This window comes from Etheostoma cragini, chromosome 9 (assembly GCF_013103735.1).
Source record: "Etheostoma cragini isolate CJK2018 chromosome 9, CSU_Ecrag_1.0, whole genome shotgun sequence".
Classification (NCBI taxonomy): domain Eukaryota; kingdom Metazoa; phylum Chordata; class Actinopteri; order Perciformes; family Percidae; genus Etheostoma; species Etheostoma cragini.
In genome coordinates this window covers 28,151,479-28,165,980 of record NC_048415.1, presented here as the reverse complement: position 1 = coordinate 28,165,980, position 14,502 = coordinate 28,151,479, and the positions used below count along the sequence as shown (strand labels likewise).

Below are 14,502 nucleotides of genomic sequence, written 5' to 3'. Positions count from 1 at the left end.
CACCATGATTTAGGTGCCACCCTAATCCAAGGAAAACTGCGAGGCAAGAAAAAACATAAGGACTCCGGGAAATACGCTCCCCAGAGCTAAGTTAGTAAAAAGCATTTTTGGGACATGGATGCACACATATGGAAAGAGAGAGGAGACAGGAGCTCAGTGTGTCAAAGGAAGTCCCCCAGCAGCCTAAAACTATAACAGCATAATTAAGAGCAACCGAAGGGTTGGTTATTGTGCTTTTTCTGTCATATCTATAATGTTACAATGTTGGTTGGTGGGATGTAGTTTGTACAGAATATAATTTAATAGAAACTTGTTTTATACTGATCATATTGACATTGTAATAGCAATAACAGTGTAATAACAGTTATAGCCATAACAACAATGTTAATATCAGTTTTCATTTTCCGCGACCGCTATGCCAGCCAGGGCATTTGATTTTTTATTGATGATGTTTATCAATGTGGGTTAACTCTTAAACTACTATTTTTCTTTACTACTAGGTTTAGAGTTTGCATAAAAGTTAAAGGGACAGCTTAAGAAACTATGTGTCGTTGACCAATAGTAATGTGTGGAGTCTTATAGGACAAATAAAGCCTACCTTACACTAGAAGACTTTGACCAGAATTTAAAAAAGACTAAAGCCGGAAACCAGCTCACATCTAAAGACAATCATCTCACATCTAATGGTAAAGCCTTTCATAGTATGTAAAGACTGGGGATCTTGCTGGGTCAAACATTGCAAGACTACAACTAGATTTGAATTGAAAAATGTAACCAAGCTAGATACCACAAGCATCAGCTGGTGACTTAAGGGAAAGTTTGCCAGTTTTGTGTGTGTACATTCAGCTTATATATGCTTCCTCTAGGCAGTATCATTAGGAAACACTCAATTAACTTTCATTGTTACACGGATGGAACCCAACTATACCTATCAATCAAGCCAGACAAAACGTCCTTTGACAGACTGAGATCCGCTCTCCTCTAACTTTCTATCCATGTCCCAGAAATGGAAATGGAAAGGGAGCTTATTCCCTGGTTTCCTTGGCTTAGAGTGGCACCAAAATCATGGTTGCAGCTGTTGCTTCGGTCCTGCTACACGTTCTGCTATGCCCTGTTACACCCTACTACGCTCTGCAGTGCCCTGCTACGTCCTGCTACAGCCTGCTCTGCTCTGCAGTGCCCTGTAACGCCCTGCAGTGCCCTGCTATGCCATGAACTACTACAAATTCTATGTGTAAAGTGTTTTGTTATGTTTAAAAACTATAAATAAAATTGAATTGAATGTCTCCAGTACCCAGAGGTCTCACTTACTACATTAACAACAACTTTTGATTTTGTTGGAACCCCCACACGGGAAAAAGACTGATTCTGAGAGAGTTTTATGACCACGTTACACCCAAACAAACAATGGGTGGTGGAGGTGACGGGAGCACGTCCAACTCTAGCAAGACTCTAGTGAGACTCTCCTGACATCATTCTGATATTGTAAATTAGTCTGCGACATTGGAATCCCTTGAAAAGTCGTTTGATCCAAAGGTTGGTTTAAGAAGCACAAATACACACACACAAGCTGTTGAATTTTGTTGTGTTTAGATATGTTTGCCGCTCATTTTGGGGGGACAAGGTTACACACACATAGGAGAGTAGGAGAGGGTGAGTTTCTTTTCATATAAGCTGAAAAAATCCCCTTAATGTTCAGCTGATTTTAGTTCTATTTAAATATGCAGAGTTAATATCTCAAGTCTGAATCATCTTACAGCTTCCTTGACATCACATATTCTTTTTTCTTTGCTTTGGTTAGTTATTCTTGTTCCAAAATACGGCTTTGACTGCTTTAGATGAGAGGACTAGCCTGCTTGAAAATTCCTAAATTTGTTGATATTTCCTTTTAAGATTCAAGAAAGAGAAGATTCAAAAGAGTGGGTGTAACTCAGCTCTCCAGAAATAACACTTGTCTGTCTGAATAAACTGCTAATGGATTTTCTCTCTCAACAACCAACTGTTGAGAGATTACAGAAGCTTAGAGTTATAGGGACTGGAACAGATGTGGAGCCAGAAAAACCTTGTCTCGGCATTCACTTTGGATTGAAGCCTTCAGTAAAAACACTAATTTCTAATGTTCAGCAACATCCAGTTCCTTTATGAAAGCACATTTTGCGAACAGATTTCTGACTCAATTTGAGTGTGTGAGGCTAAAAGTACATATAAAATGTATGTGTGTACCAAACGCCCAAAGCCCCCAAAGGCAATTTTTGTTTTGAGCAGATATGAAATAGAGAAGTTGTGGAGGATAAAGGCACTGTGCCGCAAACAAGAAATTATTTTAAATCAAATCCCTAAGCTGTTCATAGCCTCAGATTCTAAAATGAGGCAACATTCTCATGTTTAATTCAACGGGGAACTGCTTCTTCAACTTCAACTTTATAGTTAGAGAGAAGTTACCAGCAGTACCCTATACCTAACAACCTCTTTTCCTCTCCTTTTTCTTTCTCTTTTCTAATTCTTAATCTTTCTCCAGCATTTCTATTGGAATAAGTTATGTCTTAGCTGGCAGTGAGGCCTACGCTGCCCTTCTTAATGTCAGGTAAGTCTTACACATACATGAAGACTCTATCGAATTACTGCAATTACTGTTAACATTTTGTTACTTAATATCTTGAGTAGCGTAAGGATTGGAGTTCAGCAGCATTTTATCAAATCTGAATCCAGTATCAAATCTTCCCATTGCATCAGAATCCTTTCAAATCTCTAATAATTGTTAATGATTGATATGATTCCAATTCACAGTCACCCCCCAGTCCGCTAGCAACCATCGTCTATTATTACAGCACTGGCCCGCATACACATCCACCTTCAGCCCGCAGCCAGCAAGCAACCATCCACTGTTACTAAAGTCCCGGCCCGGGGACACATCCACAGACAGCACCCAGCCAGCTAGCAGCCATCAACTATTATTACAGTCCCGGTCAGCACTCAACACCGGTGCTAAGGATGCTAGGAAACAGACCCTGGCAACCGAGTCGGAACAGCGCGCATTCATAACACCTCCGTTACACCTAGAACAAGACCTAAAACATGACGTGGCGTTGCCAAGGTGGCAATTTCACTGGATCTAAACAAATCAATCTAACCATACATGTGACCAGTAGTGGTGTCTTTCTTAATCAATCAATCAATCAAAATGTATTTATATAGCACTTGATTTATTTATATAGCACTTAAAATATTTAAAATAATTTTGCAAAGGTTCAATGACGTTATGTCACATGTCCTACCACTTCAAATGTTTGTTTAGATCCTGTGAAACTGCTGTTTGGGTACTCTATTCAAAATTCCAAAATAAGAAGACATATTAACAGGAAGTGGAAGGCAGGACTGTTGACAGGTTGTTTGTTTTGGTTGAATCCATTGCTGTGTGTAGCCTACTGTCCTGAGCAACCAAAGCTAGAAGTACACCTTGGGTTACGAAATAGTTTTGTCCTAATCACAACTTCCTAATAGGTTTGTTTGTTTAACACAAAAAATAATTATCTTCTGTATAGGCTACTAAATGCTAGGGGGGATATTCTTTTTCTTTTCTTTTTTCACAGTCTGGGGTATGTCAAAGATTGGCAACAACATTGATTTCAATCATTTTTATGTGTGCACAGTGTCCAATACAAAAATTCCCTATTGTACCCTGAAGGACCAAAAATGGCCCCTTCATAAAACTACTTCAAAATACTAAATGGTTATATTATTTTCCACTCTCACCGAGTTAAATCATTTAAACCACATCAGTACTGACTGGTCAATATCATTCATCATTAATTTTCAAAAACCTAATTGAACAATGTTAAAGCTTATTATCAAAAACCTTCTCCCACATCAGTCTGACCATTCATCCTTTCCACTTTCATTTCCTTACAAATCCAAAAGATGAAGGTGAATTGTCAGTTCAGGGACGTGTTGCTCACGGCTACCCAATCTCACAATAAAATCTTGATAGCTGCCCACCAGAGTAGGAGGCGATGAAAGCATTGCATAAACTTACAGAATTCCTTTTAATTAAAGTAAACCAACACACACACACACACACACACACTCGGCAGAGATGTTTCCTTAGGCAAAATATTCTATTGTCAGATGATGAGGATTTATTTATTTATTTTAAAGTGTTAGTCTGTTAGATGACTGGCCCTCGTCTGAAATGGAATCTTCACTAATGAATACTACATGAATAATTCATCCTTGGCCACTACCTTTTTAGAGGGTATAACTGGCTTAATTAGCCGACATGACTCAGTATTTCTAAATGCATTCATGTACTTCTAAATAAACCAAATTATTGTATTGTATATTGTACTGTCGGGCAGGAGTTTGCCAAGTAGTTATTGAAAACATTTAAGCCTGTACAACAAAAGGAGATTAAATATGTAAGGCATATTATTTAGGTGCAGCTCTGTAACATGTTAAACATTAGCAGTTAGAACATGGACTAATTGTTATATAAACAATCCAATATGACTGGGTGCTAAATGTTGCGTTAACTGCATGCTGCACTAATAATCTTATAAAAATAGGTTTTTAATTTTAAGTTTTAATATTGAAAGCAGCAATAACTAAATTCCATTCTACGCCCTTGTTTTAGGATGGACTGCCAGTAACTCCGAGTAACTTGCCTAACATTGCTGATTTTACATTTACATTTTCTTTCTTGAAAAGTGCAAGATGCAATCTGTTGTATTATACAGGAAGACTGCATGACACACATAATTCCATGCACCAACTGTAACCTGTAGCCATTTTAGTAAACATTTCCAATGTTTGCTGATAGATTGTCCACACCAGAAAAATGACAATATCATTTGTTTACAGCTAAAAAAGAAACTGAATAATATCTGTCTTGACCATAGACTGTATATATATTATAATTTTATCGGTCTATGGTCTGTCTTCTCCCAACACAAAGCTTTTGTCTTCCTTTTTGATGAAGATGTGCAATCCACCACATACGTCGGTTTCAGAACAGTCGTCGGAGTAATTCTGTGAATATACAGGGTTTTCCGCAGAAACGTTGTTTAGCCTGGTGGCATGTGTCGTTTTTCCCCCGACAGTCACAGACTGATGGAAGCGTTAATGTGGAGCCCAATAGTTTCTGTGATAACAGAATCATGGATTCAACAGATTCCATAGGGCCCTACATTAAATCAGTGCTAAAGGCTAACTGGAGAAAATATGTCTAAGTTTCCAACCACACATTTTAAAACACATAAAAAAATAATTCATCAGGCCTGTAATACACTAGGGGATCCCTGATATATAATAAAAGCTAAAATGCCTCTGTATTTAAAGTTGTTCAGTTATCATACTGGTGTCGTTGACTAACTCCTATAGCACTCTGAAGATCACTGATGCAAGAATCAATGCGGCACTGTCAGCTGTCTCTTCAACTGATTGTTGCCCCCACCCCCAGCTCACACCTCCTCTTTCTCTTTCCCAAGCCTGTAATTATCTTTATCGGTTAACAGGATTCATTTATTTTGTCATGCCCCAGTAAATACTTAACGCAAATAGTATTATTTAAACTCTGGGGGTCGGGTGGACCGCTTCATTGGCACGCCTCGGTGGTTCATTATCGGCCTTGTCAGCGCCAAGGGAGATGCTGCGATGCGTTGTGGGAGTGGGAAGGCAGGGTTACTGGAGTGAAAAAAGCTTGGGCAGCCTTCTTTGGATAAACCACGTTATTCCCCCTCCCCGGGGGCTGCAATCAATAGGTTACTGCAGGTCTGTGCACAAAAACTCTCCTCTCAGTCCCGCTGCTGGAGGATAGTGAGTGTCTTGGAAACAAACCCCTCAGAGCTCTGCAAGGTTTAAAGCATTAAAGAGGTACGTTTTATAACACAGCGACCAGATTACTGTCTGTAAATTATGTCAAAATGTGGCGTGGTAACGTTACCTTGGTCCGCTATACGAATAGCCCAAAATAGGTGGTTGTTTAAAGATATAGTGCTTAGTATGTCGCCCCCTTGAGGAATTCTAAGTAATGACAACAAAACTGTTAAAACCTACTTGTTGCAACCTACCACATGCAAACAGTGCATTTCCTCAACCTGCTTTCCAATAAATAAAAGCCTACCACTGTTTCGCAGATTTGCAGCTTTTCATCTGATGCAACAGCAGGAAGAAGCAGTGTTTCCGCTATATACATTTAGCAGCGGCGCACCGCTATTACAAAATCGTTGCCGCCGCTCCTTCAGCCTTTAATGAAATGTCATAAAGTTGGGAATACATGACTCTTCAAAGCCGTCTGCTCCACTGAACTCAAGTGAACAGTCATCCACTTCCTCTCAATCGTGATGTGAGGTGCACATTGCAAAATGTGTTATGTATCATAAATTGTTCAGTAGTTATGTGTGATATCTGTGAAGCTGAACGGACTCACAGATTTGATTCTGATCCAAAGACTCTTTCTTTGAAAGAAAGGACACTAACATTATACAGTATCATTCTGTATTCACTTACTGTTGACACATTTTCCCAGCTGTTGAAAACAAAATATAACAAAAACACTGGAGAGGTTGGTATCAGCACTAACATCAACAGGTATGAAAAGGCTAGAACCCAAGAGAAAAAACACTTGACAAACCACAGAGACTGTGATAACAAAAACAGACTATTCAGAGCTAAACACAGCCATGTAAGAACAGAGCTTTCTCTGTGGTCACCAGCACACACTCAGGTGTTGAAGTGCCTGTAAACAGAGTTGCTATGTACGGCCCTCAGAAAGTAACGTTCATAGACTTAATAAAAAGTTATGTAATGATATTTACATACCGACTATGGCGTGGTTTCAAAGTGTTAAAGGTCCCACGGCATGAACATTTTACTTTATGAGGTTTTTTAACATTAATATGCATTCCCCCAGCCTGCCTTTGGATAATGAAGAAAAGGAAAGCTCAGATGGGTCGAGATGGAATCATACTCCTTATGAGGCCAAAAGGGGCGAGGTTACCTCCCCTTTCTGTGCTTTGCCCGCCTAGAGAATTTGGCCCAACCGCGAGTGAGAGAGAGACATCATGGCTTTCAAACCAGTGGCAGTTGGTCGAGGCCAACCCCCAGCCTCCACCTTGGCCCCCCCTCTCTCTCCTCCTCATGAGCTACAGACTCAAAAATGTCACATACTAAAGAAAGCTCATTTTGGGACTGGCTCAAGTGGCTGTAATTCTGCACCAAGGGCGGAATTCTGGGAAAGAGACTTCAGATTCACTACTGGGAGACCACTAAGGTCTATATAAAAGAGACTTCAGATACAGAATTAGGGGACCAATAAGGTCTATATAAAATAGACTTCAGATATAGTGTTGAAAATTAGTGCATTCAAAAAGATACACACTACAGAGAATGCGATTTTGGATGCAAGCATAATCTGTAAACTCAGACCGAAGACAACCAGCAACCTGTCCACCAAAATGTCCTCAGGGATGAAGACATTTTGGTGGACAGGTTACTGGTTGTCTTCGTTTGTCAGGTTTGAAGGTAAACTGGCCTTGCACATGTGCAGTCTGAAACATCATTACTGCCTCCTTGCAGAATTATGAAGAAAGAGAGACACGTTATTACAAACAAATATTTTGACTTAAGAAAGGCATGTATTTTATGTAAACTGTTCGAACGTTTTTTTTATGTAAACGTAAATATAAAGTGCACAGCCCATCTAATTTACTTTTTAAAGTGCACAATGTGAACACAGTGGAACTTAAATAAGAAGCAGTTTTGTTGCATACTGGTTTCAGTTTTAGATGCTTTGTCCTTTATACCAATTTTAGGGGGTTAGATTAAGGAACAATCCACTATGAAAGAGGGAAAATAGTCACATCACATGTGCCATATGCACTCAAACATGAGTTTCTTATCATACTATTAAGGCAAAAGCACAGGTACACAAGGGCCGCCAGCTGACTGATAATGTGCAATATCATAAAAGATTATATGGACCGAGGGTGCACTAATGCGCTCTGAGCCTTGATTCATGAAGATAGGTTGCTTGAAATTGTACAACAGGTGTTATGGAACGGCACTGGAGGTTGGACCCAAAGGCAGATGTGACACAGGAAATATGTTTAATTTAATAAAGATACATATATACAGTTAATAGAGCAGTGGGGTGTTGTGTCCAGTGGATTCAGTGGTGGGTCCAGCGTGCCAAGTGAATCAGTGTCTCTTGTTTGTGGTGTCGACCATGTGGTAACGGCATCCTCCGCAGTCCAACAAACAATTCCAACACATGGTAAACCTACTTTATTCCAGAGAGAAGAAGGCAGCCAAGAAAGCATTCAGGCAGGCATTAGCTAAACAAACCAGAACACCAGGAAACCGATTTACACACGGCACTAGAATCTATAACTGTACTACGCTAGTAGACTTAATGATCTGGCAACGAGTGGATCACAGAGCCAGCCTTAAGTACTGCTGGGGAAGATTAGGGAATGAGCTTTACCTGGCGCAGCCTGCGAAGAAAACGCACCCACAATTTACAGACAAAGAACAGAAGGGAGAAACAATAGGGATCACTAACAGGGAAACAAACAACACACACAAACAGTGAGAGGGAGGAGTTGCTGTGATGGTATCATGGTGATAACAGGTTAGGAAAGGAAATGGCCAAGAGTCAAAACTGAATAGAAATGCATAATATCATTCAATGTAATTTATAATAAATGCTAATTCAGTGTGTGGCCTCTACACCCATGTTTTGCTCAATTGGAGAATTAAGTACACAAAACTATCTCTCAACTGTTACATATTCCATATGTATGGGATTGATCCCCCTGTCTTGCTTTGCCACACCCTATGCTATTTCTTATAAAGCACCATTGCTGGCGTGGAACCACTGATAGTTTGATCTTCAGCTGTGGAGTATGGTTACGTGTTTGCAGACAAACAATTTCAGAGAAAAACATAAAGTGTGGGTTGCAACACTGAATCTGCTTACCTGTTAAGTTAGGAGCCTGTCTGTGGACAGACTCAATGGATAATGGTTCCCGCATTACAAACAAATTAGCCTACGTGACAACAGTTTTGACTGTTGCAGCGGCCGCTTGTCCTCACGTGTGTGTAGCAGCGTATTGCTTGCGTCCTCGTGATCTGATGCGCTATGTGGGCATGACACTTTTCTGCTTTCCTTCCTGGAGCATATAACTGGCTCATGCACTTTGGGAAATAAGCAGACAGGTACGATGGCGCAAAGCAATCCGTCACTACATTCGGGCTGTGAGTGACCGGTAACAACAAAAACAACAACAACAAAGTCCGTGTTGGCTGGGTTAATTGGTTGACGACTTACAGTGTTTCCCTCATCCATAAAGAGCTTTGGAGAGGATTATGTTGAAGGAAAAACAGAAGTGGCTGTTGAGTTAGCCTTCCCGGGCTAGTAAGAACTGGTTTGCCCTTCTGGTATCCACATATATGAAAGCTGTCAGGGACATTTCACTGTGGCTGTGGTATTAATCTGCCTTTAGAAGATGGACATGTTGTCATCATCATCATCATCATCTTCATCATCTTCATCATCATCAACTTTGTTGCCAGACTCAAGGCCCATTCAGAAGACACAGAAATTACATACAACATAAAAAAGACAAAGATAAACATATACATATATTGTGATTGGGGAACATTTTCAACTCATTCAATATTGCCCAGGGTTAATCCGTTGAATGTAGGTTAAAATACCATTTAAAACGGCCCGTACTAGAGAGGGCTGTTGCAGTTTTGTTGAATGGGATCAAACAGGTCCTTCTCTTTCTGAGGGGCCCCTGTCAAAAATGTGTTACAAGCTTGAAACTGGGCCAGTGGGGGCAGTGTTTGGGGTCCTGGCATGTTCCTTTCCTCCCTCTACCTTTATGCTTTAAAAGCAGCCTCTCAATTGCACAGGCTGTCTCCCTCTTAAGCGTATTGCTTGCTGTTGTAAGCCTGATGGGGCTCCTGTTGAGCGCAGACATCATGTCGGCTAACATGCAGAAGAGACACCTCTGCCAAGTCAGATTAATGCCCCTTCTCTCCTTACTTTGGTATGGAGGAGGTGGCAGATTCAGATGTAGAATTGAAATCCATGCTCTATTCTGAGGAAGGAATAGTGTCCTGTGGACAGAACATGGACACAGGCCATTGTCAATGATTTTGAACCGCTTTTCGGCAGGGCGGCTATATCTTTGGAAATTGCCCTTCCTGTAAACCTCGGGTTGACTGATGGCTCTGCCTTCACCTCATGGGATTGAGGACGTCCAGATAGTTCCCCTTACCCTCATCTACCTGAGACCTGTGTCTATGGTGTGTGCTTGTCACATGTGTAAATTCCCCAGGTGGTTGCCTACTCTGCGACAGTAGTGTGGACTCCTGTTGTTTCTGCAGACCCAGCTCCAGTCCTTTTTTTCCTCTTTGGGTTTGACCATGGTCCTTGGAGAACTTCTGCATCCTTCCTGATCTGAAGTGGCTCTCCATTGACACTGTGTTACGCTGGCATACCTTTGCCTAAAGAGTAGGCGAGCTCCATGACCTGCCTGTTTAAAAATATAGGTAAAGGCTGCAGATTCTTGCAGGATGGGGTCGGTTTATCCTTTAACTCAATCCAGTATACCATCTGGGTTCAACTACCTCTCCTCTCCTGAAAAAGCCTGAAAAGTCCACATTTCACCTAGTCAGGGCCCTGGAAGAATACATAAAGCGCACATGGGCCCTCTGGAAGACTAGCAAGCGGTCATTTTGCATCTGTTCGTCTGGGCATACTTTTGTCAAAGCCATAGCTGTCCCACTGGGTTGGGGATGCCATTGAAAAAGCGTATATATTGTTGGGTTTGCCTGTCCCATTTGCTGAATGTGGCACCCAGCACCTTCTTTGTGAGTGTGTCCTGGGGTAGTCACATCAATGAATTACTAAGCCTAGGTGGCTATGCGTTCTTCTCACCGATTTGTTGTATCCTGGGTAGGCTGAACACTTCACAGGCAGACTGAAGTAGCCTTTTTGTTTAGGTGTCGGCCTTGAACAAAGAAGGTGCAGGCTTCTAGGTGTTCCTTGAGTCGGTCTTGCATCTTGCAGCCGACAGCCATTAGGACCTCTGCCTCTCAGGCTTGGCCTTTGCAAATTGCATGGCCTTGTCCGGATTGATTGTTCATAGTGTTCTTTTAGAACAGTTCATTATAACTTGTTTTTACACTATCCGGGCTTGGGTAGCACTATCTCCTTACGGAGTTTCTTAATGAGTTCCCCGTACATATTGAACATGTAACGGTGGAAGTCTCTATACGATAGAGAAGGCTTGGTTACATTGTAACCTTGGTTCTCTGAGTGAGTAGACTATTTCTCCAGCTGTAGGTTGCTCGGAGACGATCAAACTATCAGTGGTTCCTTGCCAGCGCAGATGCTTTATCTGAAATAGCATAGGGCATGGCCAGGCAAGCCGGTGTGTCTTAAAGAAGTATTCATGTACCTAACCTCAAGGAGAGTATACCCCGTGATATGGAATATTTAACGTGGAGAAATACTCTCTTAACTCAGAAAACCAAGGTTACAATTTAACCAAGGGATCTTACCCAAAATACAAAATTAAAACTTCACCCCTCAACTCAAGTGCAAGTACCTCACAATGGTTCTCAAGTATCGTGCTTTGATAAATATACGGCCTCTGTGATTTAAATTCTATTAAATGGTTGTTGTATCTGCAAATAATCTTACAGTTACAAGACAGCACTGTAGCATAAGTCAAGGACCTACCTCTTCAACTGTATACATTCCTGGGTTTTTTTCAATCTCCAAACTGTGCAACGGGCATATTAATGTGTTTTCAAGCCTTACAGCCTTAGAGCTAACACACCAGAAATTGCCTTAGTTTTGAGGTACAGATTTTTCGTTTAGAACGTGGCTGTACTTTGGCCACAGTTTGGAGGAGGTATTCCTCACCAAGGTTACAAAGTACCAAGCTTTATTTTTGTTGACCAGGAGTGTGCAGGGGACGGGATGTTAAAAAAAAAAAAAACAGAATCATTTGAAAGGTTCTTGGTCGGCAGTCTCCACCCTTTAACACATTGATCATGATAGAGTTCCAGACAGAAGTGTGTATTGTTCAGTTGTAATGAAATGTGAGCATGAATAAAAGTGTTCCAAAGTTTGACTGCTTGTGTGTTTTCTCCACAGCCACATCTATGTGATCCCGGCCTTCACTTGGATTCTATCTCTTGCTATCTTACTTGCTTACACAATCATCCAGCCAATCACTTCACTGCTTACCCTGCTGAAAGGAATGCTGCTCATTGTCACGGTAACCATTATTCTATTTTATTTGATCAATTTCACTATCTGTTCCCAGTAATGACACAAAATATTTTCAGCGATGCTAACATGAGTTGATTCTGTTCTTTACCCACAGGGTTTATTTGGTTTCATTCTACAGTAACTTTCATATGTTGCGCTGACTGAGATTGGTTGTGCCAACTGTTTGAAATGTGTTCAAATCCTACAATCTGAGAGTTAGTTATATTTAATATATCAAGGTTTCCTGCTTTAAGAGCTTTTATCTTTTCTGTTATCATTGTACTAACATGGTATCTTTTAAAAGGATTGTATAGATGATGTATTGTTATACATCTCTGTATACTTTCAGTGCCGTCTTTGTATAAACATAAATATCCAGACGCAATGACTGTATTTAGCACCCCTCCAATATACTGGCTAAAAGGAATAAAAAGTATATATTATATTTAGGTATCATCTTCCACTCTTCTCTTTATGCCAGGGAATACAGCAATACAAACCAAAAACATAACAAACAGATCAGTACAATAAAACAATCTACTGCCAGTGAATAACTTATTATCTTAGAATTACTATCCGTTGCATCATGTCAACTTCGGCAATTTCTGCTGTTAAAATACTATGGCCAGTTATTAATAATTTCTATACATTTTTACCTTTTTCAATGTAATATGTGTGAGGAACTGCAGCTAGCAGATCACTGTTTTTAGTTTTAGATGGTCCTTATTTAGAAAGTAATTTGTAATAATGGGGATGTAGCTACAGGTCCATATACTATATATGTACATATATGTTATATTTTTGTCATCTAAATGATAGTTGAGGATCCACTTTTAGCTACTTAAACATGGACCTTATTAGGTTGATTACTGGGTTGCCCTTCAATAACAGCCTTGAGTGGTCGAACATGCAGTAGTTGAGATTTCTAGGATTGATCTTGAACCAATTTTATGTTTCTATGCCTGTACACTGCTTGATTCAAATCCCTGCCAAGTTTTTAAAAACATAGAACTATGTGAAAGTAAGATTTACCCTTGACATTGCACAGCAATCTATGTTTGACATTATATCACAAATTAAGGTTGAGAAAAGGTTAGCAGGCTTAGCAGTTCAATTACTGAAGTCCTCCCTGTCCTTAAGAATTAGGGAAATTAGATAATATAATTTCTTAGAAATAAAATACTGTTGTGTATGAGTATATATTTATCGTGGAATGTTTTACCCTCTGTCTTCTAAAGAAAAACCAAATGGAAATCTTTCAACAGTCTTCTCTAACCTTCACGCTTCACACTTAATGGGCTTTTCGGCTTCATCTTTATTCACTCCCTAAAAGTATATATCCTTTGGCCATTTTTGATCGATGTCATGTTGCCATGACGGCCGCGATTCTGTGCGAGGTCATGCTGGCAAAATGGATAGAAGTGTCATTGTGCGCTGGTCCCCTCATACAGAAGCTGTAGTGCTCATTGAGCCCCCACTGTGTGTGTGGTGGCTTTGGGCTTTTCCAGGTCAGCGCCTGCTAACATCAGTTGAGTGTCAGCAGCTCAGCAGGAGCTCTTGAAGGCAGTCTTTAGGCTGGGGCCAGAGTACATTTAACACCATCACATTCCACAAGGTTACACTACCTCCAAGAATTGTACAGCTAGCTGCTACGTCTGCTGTGTAAGCTGTTAACACTTTGATCGACACCCTCTTTCTAACACTACTCACGCAATATTACATTAAAATAATAAATAAAAGGAATAAATAAAAGAACATGTGACAAGTGGGTCTCAGCAAGACTATCTTACTGTAATGAAATGTTCACGTAACAATCTTGGATGTAGAGTACATTCAGAGAATTGACCTCTTATCTCTCACAAATGAATAACTTCATAGCCACTATGGACCAGAGGAATAATTACAGCAAGCAAGAGAATATTTCAGTGTGTTACTATCTAACATAGTTTTCCAAATCAGTATTATTGCATAAATTTGACCCACCTTATCATTTTGTGATGCTGAAACTTAAAGCCATGCATTTGTGTCTTCCTGACTTGATTAGTGCAATGTCCTTTTTTCTGGTCTTCCAAATTGTGCCAGGCCTTAACCTGTTTTGTGTTCAGTGTACCACTGGTGGTTCGAAATTGGGATCGAACTGGCATCCCTGTGTAGCCAGTAAACAGACGAGTTGAATGGTACCAGACATGGCCAAAAAAACCTATCCCTGAGTT

General features: G+C 40.4%; 1 protein-coding gene across 3 annotated transcripts in view; it reads left to right on the top strand.

The window, feature by feature from the left end:
- si:ch211-51h4.2 overlaps positions 1-14,502 on the top strand; it is a 91,405-nt gene that overhangs the window by 28,461 nt on the left and 48,442 nt on the right. For 2 of the 3 annotated variants that reach the window (XM_034882327.1, XM_034882326.1), the window contains exons 7-8: positions 2,519-2,584; positions 12,173-12,296. In XM_034882327.1, the coding sequence (XP_034738218.1) occupies positions 2,519-2,584; positions 12,173-12,296 (190 nt within the window). The remainder of the gene's footprint in view (positions 1-2,518; positions 2,585-12,172; positions 12,297-14,502) is intronic. The other variant, XM_034882328.1, reaches the window with a different exon arrangement.